Below are 20917 nucleotides of genomic sequence, written 5' to 3' on the forward strand. Positions count from 1 at the left end.
AAAAAAAAAGTCATGTAACTGGCCTCTCATTACGTTAAGAATAGAAACTTTCCAAATGGATTTTAACAGCATGTGCCATCCATCTTTTCATTTTGCAAAGACTGCCATGCACGAGTATACTGAAATACACGTAGTTCTTCAGACAAGGATGGGAATTAGAAATATATTTTTGGAGGAATGAAAAACACTTACATCCAACTGAATGAGAATGACATCCTCTCCATTCTGAACCTGCAGCTGAGGAATAGCAGGTAGTGCATCCTGGGATGCTGACATAGCTAAGACAACAGCTAATGCTTCCTCCTCCTCTGCTTCCATTTTCTCTTTGCACTTCTGATTCTGATTAACATCATCATTGTAGGTACAGTCAGTCTCTGTCCTCTCCGGAGAGAGCACAGCAACTTCAGATTTAAATGTAACTGTACTCTCACATGTAGGCATTGACGCTTCAAGCAGATCTTCCATACTAGAATTCAGTTCTGCTGAAGTATCGAGGCGACAAGTATCCTCCACAGGAGTGAATACAGTTTCATCACTTGGAATAACTGGATTGCTACCACAATGGTCACTAAGCTCAAGATCTTTTAGTTCAAGCATCATACAGCTTCTGCTCAAGTCACCTGTAAACTTTCCAATTTCATTCAGGCATGGCCGCGATGGTTTTGGTCTGTGGATCTGACTGGATGCAGGAGGCACTGCCTGAGTGAAAACGGGAGACAGCTTTTCAGTCTCTTTACCTCCAGTGACATCTTTAGAACAGTTGTTTTGAATCTGAAGAGAAAACTTTCTTTGTGCTTTTGGAGAAGCCATTGCAAATTTGCTAGGAACAAAACCCTGAGGTCGAAGTTTGGAACCATCATTAGCAGTTTGTCCAGCTAAAGGATTTGATGATGAGGAGGGCGGTGAGGATGAAGGTGATGACAGGGAAGGCAAAAATGGGAAGGAAAGCTGGGAATGATTTAATGATGTCATTGATGAACATGAACTGACACACTGACTCAGTGGCCTGGGACGTGCTTGAATGGCTGTCTTTGGTTGTTCACAGGGTACTGCAGTCGCAAGTCTTGTGGAGGAAATATCTTGCACTGCCTCTCCCTTCTCATCTGCTCCTATAGAAGATTTAGTATCATGATCAGGACTTAACGTACTTTTTCGTGCTCTTCCAGATAACTTCACAGTGTTCACTGGGGAATTGTTTTCTGTAGTATATGGTGAATTCTGCGGAGCTGAAGGCTCTATGAAATTATGTCTTTCACCCACAGTTTGTTCATCCTCTATCGCTGATTGAATGGCATCAAGAATGTCCATTTCCTCTGCTATAGCAATCAAACGCCGACGCATACGCATGTAATGGGTTGAGCTGGTTACACTCAGCATGTGTATAAGTTTCACAAAAACATGAGGAACTCTTGCAACCATGCGGGCAGCGCTAAGGAAGACTCTCCGGGACATTTTCCCAACCATTGAATGGGAGTTGTCAATAGACTGCAGTGCAAAATTCAAAAGTGACAGTAGCTTCTTGTATCTAGAAAAAAAAAACAGAATATCATAAGAAAAGTAGTTTTTACAATCCACATGAGAGCTAAACGTGGAAAGAAGCTTCTAAGTCATATTTTAAATATGTAATGTTCAAACTTTGAAAATGGGTAAGAAAACCTCCTCTGCATTAGAAAGAGAGTGCTGTTCTAAAAACTTTCAGAGGAAAATCCACTTGGAAGGCATTTCTTTTAGGATGACAGCAGTGCAAAACCTGCGCCCACACCACTCCCCTTACCTCTGTCCAAGGCCCAAAAGGGATCTTTCCACAACAGTCAGAAATTCACCTGTACCTCTACTAATGTCATCCACGCCATCCGTTGCACTCTATGTGGTCTCCTCCACATCTGGGAGACAGGACACCTTCTTGTGGGTGGTTTCAGAGAACATCTGTGGGACACCCACATCCGCCAACCCCATTGCCCCATGGCTGAACACTTCAAATCCCCCTCCCACTCAGTCAAGGACATGCAGGTCCTGGGCCTCCTCCACCACCAAACCATTATCACCCGACGCCTGGGAGGAGGAACACGTCATTCCACCTTGGGGCCTGTAACCACATGGGATAAATGTGGATTTCAACAGCGTCCTAATTTCCCCTCCTCCAATACTACCTCAGTCCCAAGCCTCCAATCAGCACTGCTCTTTGGACCCGTCCATCACTGCCTCCTCTGACCTATCACCTCCTTCCTCACCTTCATCCACCTATCACTTTCCCAGCTACCTCCCCCAACCCCGCCTCCCCCATTTATCTCTCAGCACCGACACACAAGCCTCATTCCTGATGAAGGGCTTATGCCCAAAACATTGATTCACCTGTTCCTCGGCTGCCGTGCGTTTCCAGCACTGCACACTCAACTCTGATTTCCAGCATTTGCAGTCCTCACTTTCTCCCGAGACTTCCTTAATCCTGGCACCAGGGAGACAACACAACATTCTGATTTTCTGCTGCTGGCCACAGAAATATCTGTCTGTGCCCCTGACTAGAGTCCCCTAACACAATCGATCACATGGAACCTGATGTACCCCTCATTACAAGAGAGCCAATCTTGATACTAGAATGCTACATTCCCCTAAAAGTCCATCACCTCCCACATTTATCACACCCCTTGTTTTTGTAAATTCCTCACTGCCTCTAACTGTCGCTCCAATCAATCCATTCGATCTGACAGGATTTGCAACCAACGACATTTATTGCAGATATAATCCTCAGTAATCCTTAATTTCTCCTGAAACTCCCACATCTGATAAGAGGAGCATATCACTGTACTAAAGGCTATTTTGGAGAGTAAGTTCTCAGCTGTCAAAAACTTGTTAAAAAGGACTAGATCACAGTTTCTTGCTCAAGCCCCCAATTAAATAAGAAGTGTTAATATACCTAATATGACTCTTCCCTTTCAACCAAAAACTAGTATTGAGGACTAATATTTGGCTCACAGGAATGCCTAATGTTTTCTTACAGGGTAGCTAGTTATAATTCCTCAGAATTAACAATGTTAGCAGTTACACTTAAAATCAGCAAAATTCATGTGCAACACTACTGAAAATTATCTCCCTAGGTGATGAACTCAAAACTTATACACATTTATAAAACAAACAAAATAATGATACATTGCTTAGTTGAGTAGAATCCAGGGGCAGCTGTGGAAAACTTTTAAGATCCAAGGCGGCAGTCAAATAGGGCTCCTGAGCCAGATCTCGTCTGCTCCATCCATTTCACTTACTTATTTTTAAGATTTTTTGTTCTTCCTTCTTAATTCCCATCCTCGGGAAGTAATGGCAATGCCTGAGGTGAGAAGGCCCAGCCCGATGGTGAAGTTGGCGGAGGGGCCCGATACCAAGTGGCGGTCAGGCCTGGCTCAGTGGTGGCCAGCGCAGACTCATCTGTTCAGACTTCTCTGCTTAGGGGGACTACCATTCTGAACTTTATACTTTCTTATTCTTCCAATTTATTCCTAAGATTTTGTACCTAAGATGGTATCATAAGCAGTGACTTTGTAAACTTTTCACTACTTGTGAGTATGTGACAAATATTCTTCTAATTTTAAAACTTAAATATCCTAAAATTATCAAAATGATACATATATAATGATACATTGCCTACACAACTTGGTAGCAATGAGGAGGAAATACCTTTACCTTTCTAGCACAAGTTCTGTTTGAACTGGATCCTCACTATTAGAAACAATGTGAGGGTAGAATTCGGCTGGAAATTCCAGTAAAAGTCTATCGATGAGACACAGACGACCAAGCAAAGCCTGCCAATTAGTAGATTCTGTTGAGGTGCCCAGTATACAGCTTAAGACATAGTCAACACCTCCAACTCCAATGGATGCTGCAGGGAGGAAGAAACAAGTGTAATATTTAGGATTGAATTTTATACCAAGACCTCTACAGAATATTAACCTATGCTTGCTAGATGTAGAAGTTAAGGATATTACAAATCAGTACAATTAATAATTATGAATGGAGAAAAAAAATCACCACACAGCAGCATTGACTACAATAGCATGAAAAATGTCAGTTCTCACTCACGTCTCTCCATTACATTTGCTAATTAGCAATAGTAGATAACTCGACCATCTGAACTTGATAAAAACAATGACTGCAGATGCTGGAAACCAGACTCTGAATTAGTGGTGCTGGAAAAGCACAGCAGTTCAGGCAGCATCCGAGGAGCAGTAAAATCGACGTTTCGGGCAAAAGCTCTTCATCAGGAAATGTAGGGCTTTTACCCAAAACGTCGATTTTACTGCTCCTCAGATGCTGCCTGAACTGCTATGCTTTTCCAGTACCACTAATCCAGACCATCTGAATTTGTTCCAACATTCAAGTTTAATCATAGATGATCTATACTTCACTCCCATTTACTTGATACTATATCTAATAATCATCTAATGATTGTAATCTCAAAACTTTCAAATGAACCCTATTATCTTCTGTGGGCAAAGCGAGCTCCAGATTTCTACTACCCATAATGCGAGTAAGTGCTCAACTTAACTCCTAAGTGGTTCAACTCTAATTTTAAGATTGCGTCCCTTGCTCTAGATTTTCCATACCAGAAAACAAACCATCTAATCCTTTCAAATGCCTCGGAGTTTAAACACCTCAATTAAGTCAACACTCACAATTAAAAACAAGGTTACTATTCTCATAACTCTTGAAGCCACGGTCTATTGCAATTAATATTTTACTTTACCCCACCAAGGCTTATACTTTTTTAAAAAAAGCGTGGAAACAGGCCCTTCGGCCCAACCTGTCCACACCGACCCTCCGAAGAGTAACCCACCCAGACCCATTCCCCTGACTAATGCATCTAGCTCTATGGGCTATTTAGCATTACCAATTCACCTAGCCTTCACATCTTTGGACTGTGGGAGGAAGCTGGAGCACCCGGAGGAAACCCACGCAGACACAGGGAGAATGTGCAAACTCCACACAGACAGTCGCCCGAGGCTGGAATCAATCCAGAGTTCCTGGCGCTGTGAGGCAGCAGTGCTAACCACTGAGCCATCGTGCCACCAGTATGTCAGAAGCATGACTTTGCATTCTAAAAACAAAAGCAAAATGCAATTTGCCATTTGGATTGCTTTTTTCATCTGTGCATACATGGTTTTCAAAATTGCATTTTAATACCATACTTGTTAATTATTTGCTATTAGGAAAAAAATCCAATTAATCTCATTGGATCCAAGTGGATGCCTGCAGAGTTGCCAATCCTGAACTCCACTTGCTAGTCTTGCCGAATCATTCAACTTACGTTCTTTTAAAAATTCTCAGTGCTGCCTACACAAATCATTATGACTCCTAACCTATCATCACTTTCAATATAAGCAGACTTCTGGTGAAAACTAATTATTACCGCCATGTCAATCAGGGTACATTACCATTATTCCTCCTGTCTTCTACCTTCCAACAAATTATTAAGCCAGGACATAACGACACATTCAAAACTACAGCCTTTTAGTTTTCAGAAAAATTTCTGATGTGAATCTTGTCAGAGTGGAGGTTCATTTGGACAATATCCTAACACTTCCCTGACCACCAGGTTGGTTTAATTTTCCCAGGATTTCGCCAGATTCAGAGATGACCCTTTTCCTGACAATTCCAATGCTCATTCAGTTCCTGATGACAGTTTACCATTAGTGATCGAGAGACTACTGGAATTGGAGGTCTGCAGTTTCCAAGCAATTCCTTTCTCATAACAGTGAGATTTCCACACCTAGTCTATTTAGAATTAGTGGTGCGTTGGTTATAATTTTCTCAAATATTTGATATGTGGGAATGTCACTATAATAGGAGAAAGGAGTTACCTGGAAAATACAGACCTCAGATGGCAGTTTTCTTTCCCAAAGGACATCAATGAATGAGAACAGGTAAAACAGGCAGCTTGAGAGAAATGAATTTTCTTAACAAGATGCTTACATAAAAGGTGCAGCATAAAATACACAAGTAAATATTAATACCAACTGTATCTTGCCTGATTTAAGAATTTCTCTGCTCACAGCAAGCTCTCCTGACTGGCCTTTGCACAATTCCAACAGTGTCGAAACAGAAAGTTGGCTTGTACGACTGAAAAATCAAATGCATAAAAAGATAAATGAAGTTGTATGTATAATATTGTTTTTCCTCCTAACATTATCAATTATTTAATACTTATGTAGTTTACATTAAAAGCATCTTGGAATAGTTCAGTGCTTTAGAAAACAAAAAGAAAAAAAGTGAGCTCTTGCCAAGCAATGGACTGCCCCATGATGTAAAAGAGAGAGGAGAAAAAAAAAAACTTATTGTAGAAAGAGAAACATCCATAAGTTTAGGAGAGAGGAAAGAAAAGCAGGTTATTTACAGGAAAAAGGTCTGTAGGTACAGCAGTGTATTTGAGTTGTCTCCAAATTAGTCAGGGCAGATTAAAAGTCACTTTGAATGGCATAGATGAAAAAAGCTCCAAAACAAGAAGGCTTTGAAGTTGTCCGAGAGGAAGACATTCTACAAGGCTGTTTGAATGCACACATTTAAAGAATACATTTTAAAGGACCAGTCAGTTGTTAGTTTTGCACACACAGACATTAACTAAAAAGATGCAGAAGCTTGCTTGAAAAAAAAAGCAAGTACAACCATGCCAACCAAATAGGAACTTTAAAACAGAAGATAAGCCTTCAGAGAGGTTTGATCATCTGTAATGTTGCAGAGGGTATATAAAGGATATAAATTCAGCCCCCAAGCTGGGGTGGTGTCTCACACGCTGTGTGCTGCAGCAGTCTCCCGAACAGGGAGCAGACTTTAACAACCCCGACACCCAGAGGAAAGGCATTTAAATCGATTAACCAAATGATCGATTATCTAAACAAAATAATGCACATCCATCTCGTTCAGATAATCAAGGTTCCCCTGTACTCCAAGTGTGGTCCAACTTAAATACCCTCAGCAGTATTTCTCTGCTGTTGTATTTTAGTCCTTTTGAAATTAATGCTAACATTGCCTATGCCTTTCTAACTGCCAACTGAACTTGCATATTAACCTTAAGATAGTCCTGTACTTCAGATTTCCAAAGACCTTCCTAATTTAGAAGATAGGAAGAATAGAGTCACAAACTATCAAAGTGCATAACCTCACTCTTTCCCACACTGTATTCCATATTCCACTTTTTGCCTACTCTCCTAGCTTGGCCCGATCCTTCTGCAGTCTCCCCACTTCCGCAACACCAACTGTTCCTTTGTCCAGATTGTTAAAACTTATAAGGTGAAAAGTTGTGGTCCCAACACTGACACCTGCAGAGCACCCTGAAAAATACTCCTTTATTCCCACTATCTGCCTTCTTCCAGTCAGCTAATCCTCTGAACATGCCATTTCTTTGCCCCTAACATCACAGACTCCAAACTTATTTCACAACTTGCCTATCAAAGGCTTTCTGGAAATCCAAATAGATTACTGTCCACTTGCTCCCCTTTGTCTAACTTACGTCTTCCCTCCTTAAATATTTCAACCAGATTTGTCAGGCAAGACCTCCCTTTCACAAAGCCACACTGACTCAGCCCTAGATTACCATGCGCTTTTGAATACTCTGCAATCTCATCCTTAATAATGGACTTGAAAATCTTACCAGGGACAGAGGCCAGAATAACCGGCCTATAGTTTCCTGCATTTTCCCTCCATCTTCTTAAACAAGGATGTTACATTAGCCATTTTCCTGTCCCTTGAGATGCACCCTTTTTCCAATGGTTCTTGAAAAATCACTACTAATGCTTCTACAATCAGCTCAGTGATCTCCTTCAGAACGGGCGTGTTAGGTGCATTAGGTAGGGGTAAATATAGGGAATGGGTCTGGGTGGGATACTCTATGGAGGTCAGTGTGACCTTGTTGGGCCAAAAGGCCTGTTTCCACTCTGTAGGGAATCTAATCTAATCTCCACTTTGGGTTTAGTCCATTTGGTCTAGGTGATTTATCTGCCTTCAGAATTTTCAGCTCACCCAGCACCCTCTCCTTCATCATCACGGCCACTGGTCTCATCTCTCTGCCCCAACTCTTTTGAAGTTCCGGTATTGTGTTCATGCCTTCCACTGTGAAAACTGATGCAATGTATCTACTCAGATCCTCTTCTATTTCTTTGTTCCCCATTACTTCTTCTCCAGCCCATTTTCTAGTGCTCCAATGTCAACTCTGGCCTCTCCCTTACCTTTTAGATACTGAAAAACCTTTTGTGATCATCTTTTATATTACTTACTAGCTTACCCTCATTTCATCTTCTACCCCATTATTGCCTTTTTAGTTAACCTCTGCAGGTTTTTAAAAGGTTTCCTAATCTTCACCATATTGTATGCTTTTTCTTTTGCTTTTGCTTTTATGCTGTCCCTGACATCCCTTGTTAGCCAAGGTTGCCTCACCCTCAGCCTAGGAGGTTTCATCTTCCCTGCTAGACTCCCCTTCCAACCAACTTTGACCAGCTCCTCCATAAGACATAGGAGCGGAAGGCAGGCCATTCGGCCCATCGAGTCCACTCCGCCATTCAATCATGGCTGATGGGCGTGTCAACTCCACTTACCCACATTCTCCCCGTAGCCCTCAATTCCTTGTGACATCAAAAATTTATCAATCTCTGCCTTGAAGACATCCCAGCCTCCACTGGACTCTGCGGCAATGAATTCCACAGGCCCACCACTCTCTGGCTGAAGCGTCTCCGCATTTCTGTTCTGAATTTACCCCCCTCTAATTCTAAGGCTGTGTCCACAGGTCCTAGTCTCCTCGCCTAACAGAAACAATTTCCTAGCGTCCATCCTCTCCAAGCCATGTATTATCTTGTAAGTTTCTATTAGATCTCCCCTTCTAAACTCCAATGAATACAATCCCAGGATCCTCAGCCACTCCTCATATGTTAGACCTACCATTCCAGGGATCATCCGTGTGAATCTTCGCTGGACATGCTCCAGTGCCAGTATGTCCTTCCTGAGGTGTGGGAACCAAAACTGGACACAGTACACCAAATGGGGCCTAACCAGAGCTTTATAAAGTCTCAGTAGCACAACGGTGCTTTTATATTCCAACCCTCTTGAGATAATTGACAACATTGCATTCGCTTTCTTAATCACGGACTCAACCTGCATGTTTATCTTTAGAGAATCCTCAACTAGCACTCCCAGATCCCTCTGTACTTTGGCTTTACGAATTTTCTCACTGTTTAGAAAGTAGTCCATGCTTGTATTCTTTTTTCCAAAGTGTAAGACCTCACATTTGCTCACATTGAATTCCATCAGCCATTTCCGGGACCGTTCTTCCAAACTGTCTAGATCCTTCTGCAGCCTCTCCACTTCCTCAGTACTACCTGCCTGTCCACCTAACTTTGTATCATTGGCAAACTTCGCTAGAATGCCCCCAGTCCCTTCATCCAGATCATTTATATATAATGTGAACAGCTGCGGCCCCAACACTGAACCCTGCGGGACACCGCTTGTCACCGGCTGCCATTCTGAAAAAGAACCTTTTATCCCAACTCTCTGCCTTCTGTTAGACAGCCAATCCCCAATCTATACCAGTAGCTCACCTCGAACACCATGAGCCCTCACCTTGTTCAGCAGCCTCCCGTGTTGCACCTTATCGAAGGCCTTTTGGAAGTCTAGGTAAACCACATCCACTGGGTTTCCCTGGTCTAACCTACTTGTCACCTCTTGAAGAACTCCAACAAGTTTGTCAGGCACAACCTCCCCTTACTAAATCCATGTTGACTTGCTCTAATCCGACCCTGCTCTTCCAAGAATTTAGAAACCTCATCCTTAAATGATGGATTCTAGAATTTTACCAACAACTGAGGTTAGGCTAATTGGCCCATAATTTTCCATCTTTTGTCTTGATCCTTTCTTGAACAAGGGGGTTACAACAGTGATCTTCCAATCATCCGGGACTTTCCCCGACTCCAGTGACTTTTGAAAGATCTCAACCAACGCCTCCGCTATTTCCTCAGCCACCTCCCTCAGAACTCTAGGATGTAGCCCATCAGGGCCAGGAGACTTATCAATTTTAAGGCCTTTTAGCTTTTCTAGCACTATCTCTTTTGTAATGGCAACCATACTCAACTCAGCCCCCTGACTCCCTTTAATTGTTGGGATATTACTCATGTCTTCCACTGTGAAGACTGATGCAAAGTACTTATTAAGTTCTCCTGCTATTTCCTTATCTTTTTAGTTACCTTTACTCAATTGCAATAGTTAAATCTGATTCCAGCTTCACCTTAAGCTCTGTAACAGAGTCTGCCTCATTACACCTCACCAAATCTAGACTTTCCCATTCCTAGTGGGCTCTACCACAAGCTGCTCCAAAAAAGAAAAAAGTCTTGGCATTCTACAAATTCTGGAGATCCACTACCAAATCGATTAGCAGAGTCCATATCGATTCCCCCATGATTACTGTAATAATGCCTTGCTTACATACGTTTTTTTATCTCCTAATTAATTTTCTTCCCCATATACTAACTACTGCTAGGAGACACGTACATACCTTTCAGAGTCTTTTTCTTTTGCAATTCCTCAACTCTACTCACACAGATTCTACACCTTTCAACTCTACCACTGTGCTACAGATTTAGTTCCATTTCTAATTAACAACCCTCTGCCCATTTGCCTGTCCTTTCAATAGAATATGCATCCTTGGATATTTCGTTCTCACACCTGATCCCCTTGCAGCTACATCTCTGTGGTACCCATATCATACCCATTATTCTGTGCTACAAGTTCATTTACCATGTTCTACATGCCATTGTTTTGATTACCACCTCCCACCACATTTCCCTCCCCCACCCCCCCCCCCCCCCCCAACCATAGTTGTCCCCTTATCTACGAGGTGCAAAGTTGGATTCATGACGTTTTCCATACTCTGTTCGATCACTTGTTCTGGAAACTTTAACTTCTGCTGAGTTCTGTTCACCACACCCCCTCCTGCATTAACTTTTTTCATAATTTTCTGTGCAACTGAACCTACTTACACTATGTCATTTAAATCCCTAGCCACAACCCTAGTCAGCTCTCTGGTCCCAGAGTGATTCAGGTGGAACCCATCCAATTGAACAGCTCCCTCTTTCCCAGTACTAATGCCAGTGTCCCATGAATTTGAACCTTTTTCTCCCACACCGATCTAGCCACGTTTACCTCTAATTTAGTTGACCCCATTCCTATATACTTGTGGCTCAGACAGTTATCTAAATAATTACTCTCTGAAAGTCTGAAGCTGGATATAGATAGGTTGGAGTGAACAGCTGAATAGACTGGAGCTGTTTTCCCTGGAGTGTCAGAGGCTGAGGGGCGACCTTATAGAGATTTATAAGGTCATGAGGGGCGTGGATAGGGTAAATAGATAAAGTATTTTTCCCTATCGTGGGTGAGACCAGAACTAGAGGACTTAAGGGAATAAAATTTTAAAGGGCCCTAAAGGGCAACCTTTTCACACAGAGGGTGGTGTATGTATGGAAAGAGCTTCCAGAGGATGTGGTGGAGGCTGGTACAATTACAACATCTAAAAGACATGGGTATATGAATAGGAAGGGTTTAGAGGGCTATAAACCAAGTGCTAGCAAATAAGACTAGATTAGTCTAGAATATCTGGTCAGCATGGACGAGCTGGACCAAAAGGTCTGTTTCCATGCTGTACATCTCTGACTCTAAGTGAGTGGGCAAGGAAGTACAATGTTGGTAAATGCAAGATCATCTATTTTGGTAGGAATAACAGCAAAATGGATTACATAAAATGGTAAAAAGTTGCAGAATTCTGCTGTGCAGAGACACCTGGGTGTCCTTGTGCATGAATCACAAAGTTGGTTTGCAGGTAATTAATGCAGGAAATGGAATATAGTCTTTCCTTGCCAAATGGACAGAGTTTCAAAAACAGGGAGGTTAGGCTACAGATGTATAGGGTGCTGGAGGCCACACCTGGTAGTACTGTGTACAGTTTTGGTATCCTTACTTGAGAAAGGATGGACTGGCACTGGAGTGGATGCACAGTAGGTTCATTAGCTTGATTCTGGAGTTGAGATGGTTGGTTTATGAGAAGAGATTGAGTAAACTGGGATCATACTTACTGAATTTAGAAGAACGCGTGGGGATCTTACAGAAATATATAAAATTATGAAGAGAATAGATAAGAAAGAAGCAAGGGAGCAAGGTGGTCATTTCCACTTGAAGTGAAACCAGAACTAGGGGACATAGCCTCAAAATAAGGGGTAGCAGATTTAGGACTGAGTGAGGAGCAACTTCTCCCAAAGGGTTGTCAATCTGTGCAATCCCCTGCCCAGAAAAACAAATGAAGCTATCTCACTGAATGGTTTTAAGGCAAAGATAGACTGAACTTTGAACAGTAAAGGAATCAAGGGTTATGGTGAGCAGATGGGCAAGTGGAGCTGAGTCCATGAAAAACATTCAGCCATGATTGAATGGTGGAGTAGGCTCGAGGGGTCAGATGGCCTACTCCTGCTCCTATTTCTTAGGTTATGATGTGCTTGTTCTCCTTTTCAATTTAATCCTTAGTTACTTATATTCTGTCACCAGAACTTCTTTCCTCTTTCTACCTGTATTGTGAACCATGAAAACTGGATCTTTTCCCTGCCACTCCCAAGTTCCTCTGCAGCCAAACAGGAGGAGATATCCTGAACCCTGACACCAGGCAGGCAATACAGCCTTTGGGACTCCCGACCCTGGCCACAGAGAAGTGTGTTTATTGCCCTGCCTGTACTATCCCTGATTACAACTGCATTTTTCTTCGGCCCACTCTCCTCGAATAACTCCCTGTACCACAATACTAAGATCAGTTGGCACATTCGCCCTAAAGCTCCCACTCTCATCAACATAGGAGACAAGAATCTAAACACTATTGACAAACTCTTGGCCTGAGGCTCCTTCAGCACTACCTTCCGACCCCTTCCCTTGGTAGTCACACCCGCCTGTCCCTACCAGAGACCAAATTTAAGATAAATTAATTTAAGGGATGTAACTGTCTCCTGAAACATACCATCCTGACTACCACAGTAGACAAATTTCAAAACTTTCAAATAAAGGTCTATCAATATAAGCAAAATCTGTGGATGCTAAAGATCTGAAATAAAGAGACAGGGTGTGGAGAAACTCAACAGATCTGGTTGCATCCTTGGACACAGAACCAAAAAGTTAAGATAGAGTTTGATATGACTTTGTTGGAGCATTTTGAAAAGGAATCACACCAGACTCGAAACAATAATTAGGAAAGGTACAGGTGCCTTCAACATTGTTGCACTTAAAGGTAAATTTTGATTATTTCAAACACAGAACAGAACTAAGAAATAAAATCTGAGGGAAAAATTAGGAAAATTTTCATTTTAGAAAATTACCAATACTATCTGAAAGGTTAAAACTAAAGATAGCACCTAGGAAATCAATGCTTTCCCTATGTGTTGTTACTATATATTTAAGATGATAGAATCTCCAGAGTGTGGAAACAGACCATTCAGCCCATTGAGTCCACACCAACTCTCCAAAGAGCATCTCATACAGACCCAAACCTATCCCTGTAACCCTGCATTTTCCACTGCTAATCCAACTAATTTGTACATCTTTGGATTGTGGGGGGGGGGGGGGGGGGGGGGGGCACCAGAGCACCCAGAGGAAACCCAAGACGACATGGGGAAAACGTCCACACAGTTGCCAGAGGCTGGAATTGAACCTGGGTCCCTGGCGCTGAGGCGCAGCAGTGCTAACCACTGAGCCACTGTTTAATGGAGACAAAATGGAGAATGCTGAAGAATGATATTCTACTAGAGTGTTTCAACACAAATACAGATGGCAATATTATGTAACTACATCGCCTAAGGTAATTAGACATAATGAGAAAAGGACTCACCCAAAAATTAAAATGAGGCCAGAGAAAAATTTATTCAAATCCAATAAAGCCATGCTCAATTTGCCCCATTTAACAGGATCTCTCGTCTAGCATAAATGCAATGAACCAGTTCATTATAAATCACTCCAAAGATAATGTATGCTTATTGTCAAATGCAGCCAAATTCTCCAAACAGATGTATTTACTTCACCTGACCTTATCAGTAGCCACTAGTAATTAAAACATTGTAATCAGTTTTTAGTTCATGGGCTTCCATTAACAAGTTCAACTGCTTAATGATCTCTTAAGAGGATATTTAATCTGCAATTCAGAATTAAATATAAATATCAAATATTTACTGTATATGCACTGTATTTCAAATATGTCTGAATTTTAAAACTGCCATTTTTGTTCAAAATTCAGTTACCTGTTAGCATCTGCACATTTGACCAATATAGTTTCAACTACTGGCCTGAGAAGTCGTTGAAGTCGTGACCTTTCTGCTACTGCATGACAAGGTGTGTACACCAACATGGCTCGTAAGGTTTTCTAATAAGAAATGGGAAATAAAATGTATTAACATGAAAAATGTATCTAAGTATAAATAAACAGCAACAACCTGTTCAGTGGGGATATTTTTCAAAAATAGTTGGTTAAGGTTTGTTATTATGTTACTGAATAACCTTAAAGAAATATCCAAAAGAAAAGTGATAAATACTGGCCTAACCCATTTGTTTTGAAAAATATTTTACTGTTCAATTCTGTTTCCTAAAAATTCTGTATATACATTTGCAAAATGGTAAGTGAATATTTATCAATGTAAATTAAATTAAAATCTATGTTGATGCAAAAAACTGATTAATCAATTATTTTTGGCACGAGATTCATGTTTACCTCATTAATATAATTTTTAAAAAATCCAAAACTACAATATTTCAAATTTATGTCACCATTACACCCTTTTTTCCCCTCAGTTTAAGACAGCTGTATTAGAAACAGACCTTTGAACATTGAAGTACTACTTTTGTCTATCAAGGAATCAGCATTGATACAATAAGCTTATCTTACAAAGATGTAAAACACTGAATAACCAGGTTTACCTATCAGCAAAACACGGCAGTTAGAACTTTAGCACTGATGCCCCAATTTCCTTGCATTTACCAACAGCAACAGATGGCACAAGTGCTTAAAATCAAATGGATAGTTATGTAGTCCAACACCAACCATATCAATTACATGCAACACACAATTTAATGAAGTAGAATGGGTAATGTTACAGTAAAGGAAATACATATTCCATCTTTGGTTCTACGGTGATAGACCAAAAGAAGGCCAAACCATTTAAAATTGAGAAACAGAAGTCAGGCTGATGCAAAACTAAAAAACAATCATTTCAGATACATCCATTGAGTGTCTGAATTAGGCAGCGAAGCTAGTATTTAGTTTCGGTATTGCTTAAATGCCTACAGAATGGAATGTAAATAGGCAAATAATTTCTCCAAATTGATTGGCACATTATCGATTGAAAAGCACTGTCACAACATTGGCACAGATTCAAATTTTAATCAGAACTGCAAATTTTTATAACAGAACTGCAAATACCCATCCTGCTTTCCTACTGTTTGTTTCATGAAATGAAAGTTGTTTGCAGATTGGCTCAAATTTACAGTAATTTTGATCAGACGAGCACAAATGGTAAAACTACAGATATTATTGTAAAATTAAACCGATCTCAATGGGATGGTAAATTGGTACTACAACTAGACTCCGACTAGATTTTCATCTCAATAGACAGCATTTCTATGGTTAAAAAAAGCCATGAAGTCTGTAATCTTGTCCCACCACCAATACTAGCATTTCCGGTTATACACGTGGAAACAGGGATGTGCAAGAGTCCACGCATGTACAGTTCTCAGAAGCATGTGTTTATGTAAAATGACCAGTGATCTCCCCTGAAATCAGGTTCTGGAGTCCAGAAGGAGATTAGAGCAGGCAACAGCAGATCTGTTCACAGTGCACTTTTTACTGAATAGTCAGGGTACCATCTTTGAAGTGCACAGGCAACCCTTGAGGGTTATGATTACAGGACACTTTCAAGGTTGTGTAAAAACAGGAAACGCTGGAGAAACTAAAGCAGGTCTGGCAGCAACTGTGAAGATATACATGTACCTGGAAAAGCAAGGACCCCAATACCACTTCAAACTTTTTTCCAGCCTTAAAAATACCTATTGATTCTGATTTTTATCCCTCAGCCAATTTTCTATCCAAGTTATTACTGCCCTTTTTATTCCACGACTTATAAAAAAAAACTTACCTCAAATCATATTGAGCAACTTTTTGAAGTCCATGCATAACACATCAGCCTTCCCTTCATCAATCCTCTTACCTCTTCAAAAAAGCAGTCTAACTTAGTGTGAACGATGTTGTCACTTAAAGTTATTTTATCCTTGGTTCTTTGGTAAAGAGGTCATAATGGCAGAGGTGCTGAGGCATCTACTTTAATAATGCAAGGGGTGTGGCCAGTTCTCCCAGTTCAGATTTTTTCTAGTTTGTTTCTTTTTGCAGTAGCAGTCACAAGCTCATCTGACTTTCTTCTGAAATTTCTCTCTGGATGCTGTTCCTTCCTGTCTAAGAATCTGTGTTTCCATTTACCTTTTTGCTAAGGGTTGTGTTTATGAGTTATATTGGAACAGTTAAATCAGTTAAAGTTGCTGTATCAGGCCGGTTAGGTTTTCCAATAGTTAAAGTTATTTTAAATTCTGCTTTTGTTGGTGTTTTAACTGCAGTGTTTAAATAAATTCTGGTTTTGCTTAAAGCAGAGTGGTTTGACCAGTTGCATCATACCTGGAACACTCACTTCACATCTGCCTTTAAAATACGATGTTAGGGTCTAGTCTACCTTCTTAAAATATTGAGGGGGGACTCTGGCCTGGTCCATAACATTAGACACAGATTTTCCTTAAATTCACATCCATAATGTTAATCCATATTTTCCCATATGATTTTTAACTCCGTCTCAAATAAACATTTTCAGACATCTGACCATTGCTGAAGTTAAATTGACCAATTGCTAGACCGAACTTTACACTCTTCCGAAAAAGAGGTTGTGATATTTGTAATTCTCCAAGACACTGTCACCACCACCAGATGAAAAGGAAGGTTGAAAGATTATTGCCAGTGCCTCTGCAATTCACCTCTCATATCCTTTAATATACTTATACACACCTAATCAGCTCAGGATACCTATTCAAAATTTAAGTAGTAGCAGATTATTGACTACTTCATTCACATCAATTAAACCAGTTACCTCCTCAGTCATGACGGCCTGGGCAACATCTGCCTCAGAAATAAAGACAGTTGCAGACCTCAGGTCATGTCTCTTGCAAGAATAAATCCCCTATTTGGCTCCTAATCAGCTCTTTTTTTAAAAACTTAGGAAGCTGTTACAGACTAAGCCATTCACTCAAAACATTCTTAAGCAGACAGCCCAGACCATAACTTTGCAATTTGTTTAAGTGTACAGTGAAAATTACCCAGATTAAGTTAATGAGGATATCAGGTATAAAAACCAGAAAAAAAATTATTTACAAAATTACACAATTAAGCACGAAGAATAGAATAAAGAACCCCTACAGAACTCAGTCTATCCAAACTAGACTTAAGTATGCTGTCCCGAATATACACAACAGCCCCAATAAGCAAACCCCTTTAAAACATAGCACAAAAAAGGTTCAGATGCTTACAGGGTGAAGTTAGAAGGGCAGAAGAAAGAGAGTTTCTACACAGCTCACTGTTGAACTCTCAGTTCTGGACTGAACTAAACTGCTCAGCTCAGCTACAAAGCTGACCATTCCTCCTCCTATATACAGGTCACCTCTAAATGATGACCACTTTTGTTTACATAGAAACAAAAAGGCTTCTTAATACTTTTTAATCTCTGTACCAAACCAGACTAATCAGAGCCCAGCCTGGTTTATTACCCCTCTGAAAAAAAATCAAGAGCAGAGTATTCTTGAGTAAAGTTTTTAGGGAAAAAAGGGACTAGCTTTGTGACAAAGCCAAATCGATTCTGTCCTTTACCATGAAGCATCCCCTTTCCCCAGCACTGCAATACCCTCCTTAACCAAAACACTTTACATTTATATCTTTGCTATCTTTTCTCAACACTTTTTAATCAGGAGTAATCAACACCCAGATCTGTTAACCTTTAAGCCAGGGCTGTTATTGCCACAAAATAAGCTCATGAGGCAACATGTGCATTTCCCAATCTTATTCCTATACTCAGTACATTCATATAAATGCAGGTTAATCTCAATTTAGACATAATTACTTTCTCCCTTTCTCTGACCCGACCTATAAACTTATTAGATATGCCAATACTTTCCACCTGTCCCAACATTTCACAATGATAGTACTGTGTAATATTCTGTTTCAACACTCCTGCTGAATTAGTTTAAACCCTCATCAGCACCAGCAAAAACCATCTTCAAGGAATTCAATCCTAGTTCTGTTCCACATGCAACCTGTCTGACTTGAACAGGTACCATCTTCACCCAGGCTAGTCGTGCTTACCAATCTTTCATCTAACCCCCTAAACTCTGTTTGCAGAATTGGTAGTAATAATTCCAACTGTGACCCCTGGCTGTTCACCCGTTTGTAAAAAGAGACCTCAAAACTATTCTGTGACATCCCTGACCCTTGCACCAGGAAGGCAACATACCATCTTGGAGCCATATCAAGAACCAAAAGAAACACTTGTCTGCTCCCCTAAAGAATTCCCTATCAGTACTGACCTTTTAGTCTTCTTCCTACCCTCCTGTACAGCTGTGGTGGTATTGGCTTGACCCTTGCTCTATTTCAAGGATTTATCACCTTCACAAATACCCAGAAACTCTGGGTACTCCTACACTACCTGTTTCTCTTGGGCTGCCTGGTGGTCACCCATTTGCTATGATGTGACCACCTCTTGGACTATATCTCTGCCTCATATTCAAAAGCTTTCAGTAAAGAATTGTATAAAACATATGCGGTAAATAGTCAGAAATTTACTTAATTACATTTGGACAACAGGCCATTAAAATGGGATTTTTACAAATCTGGTTGAAGAGATGCTACAACTAATTGTAATCCACCTCATGGCACATAGATTACAATTTGCTGAAGACATAGCTCAAATAGTGATCGATCTTTGGCCTCACATGCCATTTCCCAGGATATCACCTAAATGTCTTCAGAACTGACCATCTTGCTAGAGAAAATACCCTCAGACCAACATGAGTAGACAGTACTTGTTAAGTTGATAATGGGCATAAATGATCAGGTATTGAAGAAAAACTATCTAGTGTTGTTGCCATTCTAAAATGAACAGGTGTGAACAGCACTCAAAGTCAAGGAAGCAAGAGGAATAACAAAGCAGATTATATCCAACAAATCACATTGTCTTCTGCACCTTAACAGTCATTTAACCCAAGTTTTTCCACCATGTGTTGTAAATTAAACATTTTAGAGAGACTCTAATAACCGTTCTTTTCTTCCAGAGGGAACACAAGGCTACTGGAGTCAGGTGGCAGTTTCATCATGGTTCAAGAAGACACTTGTGACACGGCACAGGAATGTGATGGTCCCAAGCAGTGATCCAGAGAAGAGTGCCATGAAGCAACCTGTAGGAAGTACTAAAATGAAAGGAATTGCAAAAGATGAAGGGCAAAAGCAATTTGGCTCAACCATTGAAGGTCCTTGAAGCTGTGACAAAGGTTTCATCAGAAAAATGGCACAGGAGCCGAAAGACTATAGAGACGTTAACATGTAAACACTCTGCTACAACACTCCAAGATACCTTCACATCCTATTGCAAATCTGATGAACAGATATCCTAAAAATTTTACAGAGCAATATCATTGCTGTGACGTCGGGTCTTCAAAAAGGTAAGAAGAGTTTAACTTTTTCCATCCATTGGAGGTCATATAACTATGAACATTAGACATAGCCAAGGAAGAAAAGTCTTATGCCTCACGAGCAGAAGAGCAACTGCTGAGTCAGACAATTATGCTGTCTTCTTTGTTCTGATGGCATTGGCTTCTCAACTGCTGTTGGGACTGTATTTATCCACATAAGCTAGGAATACTTTTGGATTTGTGCCACATAGTGGTTGAAGGGTCTTGGATAATCAAGGGGTGAAACTGCTTACTCCATTGTATCCAATTTCAAATAAATTGAGTTTCTCAAGCAATGTCTGGGCAGAGAAACAAAATTAACATTGAATCTGATTACTTTTCTTCAAAATAAACTTAAAATTCAACCTCTGACCTATTTTTGCAGGCATATTATCTGAAGCTGGTCCAATTATCTATCTCATGATAATAACCACCTATCATATGGAACCGTAGTTAATGCCTTGGAAATCCAAACAATACTTCCACTGTTCCGACGATCTATCCTTATACCAAAAATAGGTTTGCCAGTTCTTCAGATTCTCAACAGAAAAATAGTTTTTAATCATGTGATCCAAGTGCACCATCCTTTAAACGCAAAGAATGCTTGCCTGTTGCACATTGAACTGTGGCAACAAATGTGCCAAGCCGCTTAGGGGCAGCAACTGAAATGAAGACTTGTTGAAATTACAAATGAACTAGTATCAATGTAAAAAACAAACTGCTCACGTTTAGTAGTAGATTCTTAAATTGAGTGTTACAACGTTGTCCTGTAGTTCATGTGAAACTAAAAGTCTGGCACCAAAGAAACCTTGCACCAGACAACTGTATCAATAGTTAAAATGTTTTTAAAAAAAGTTTCCAATGTGCCAACACAGACACTGTCCACGTGAAGGTTTCTAACCTCCAAATCCACGACACAGAAGGCACTGTGACCTGCAGTGTCATATACGTTAACTAGAATAAACCACAGGTAAAATTTGTACACTGATCAAAGTATTATCAGATTTCCATTCCCCAGAATGCACTGGAATTGAAAATCTAAATTTTCCTGAAAAATAACAATTCCACACTAACTCATTTTGAGAATCAACAAATGACTGAAACTTTTTAAAAAAAATAC

At 40.4% G+C, this 20917-nt stretch overlaps 1 protein-coding gene across 1 annotated transcript in view; it reads right to left on the reverse strand.

The window, feature by feature from the left end:
- The window catches only part of map3k1 (mitogen-activated protein kinase kinase kinase 1, E3 ubiquitin protein ligase), a 118165-nt gene that overhangs the window by 16318 nt on the left and 80930 nt on the right, over positions 1 to 20917 (reverse strand). The window contains exons 11-14 of the mRNA XM_072571299.1: positions 14292 to 14413; positions 6017 to 6108; positions 3676 to 3871; positions 193 to 1525 (exon numbers count right to left, since the gene is read on the reverse strand). Of these exons, the coding sequence (XP_072427400.1) occupies positions 193 to 1525; positions 3676 to 3871; positions 6017 to 6108; positions 14292 to 14413 (1743 nt within the window). The remainder of the gene's footprint in view (positions 1 to 192; positions 1526 to 3675; positions 3872 to 6016; positions 6109 to 14291; positions 14414 to 20917) is intronic.

Source organism: Chiloscyllium punctatum, chromosome 1 (assembly GCF_047496795.1).
Source record: "Chiloscyllium punctatum isolate Juve2018m chromosome 1, sChiPun1.3, whole genome shotgun sequence".
Taxonomy (NCBI): Eukaryota; Metazoa; Chordata; class Chondrichthyes; order Orectolobiformes; family Hemiscylliidae; genus Chiloscyllium; species Chiloscyllium punctatum.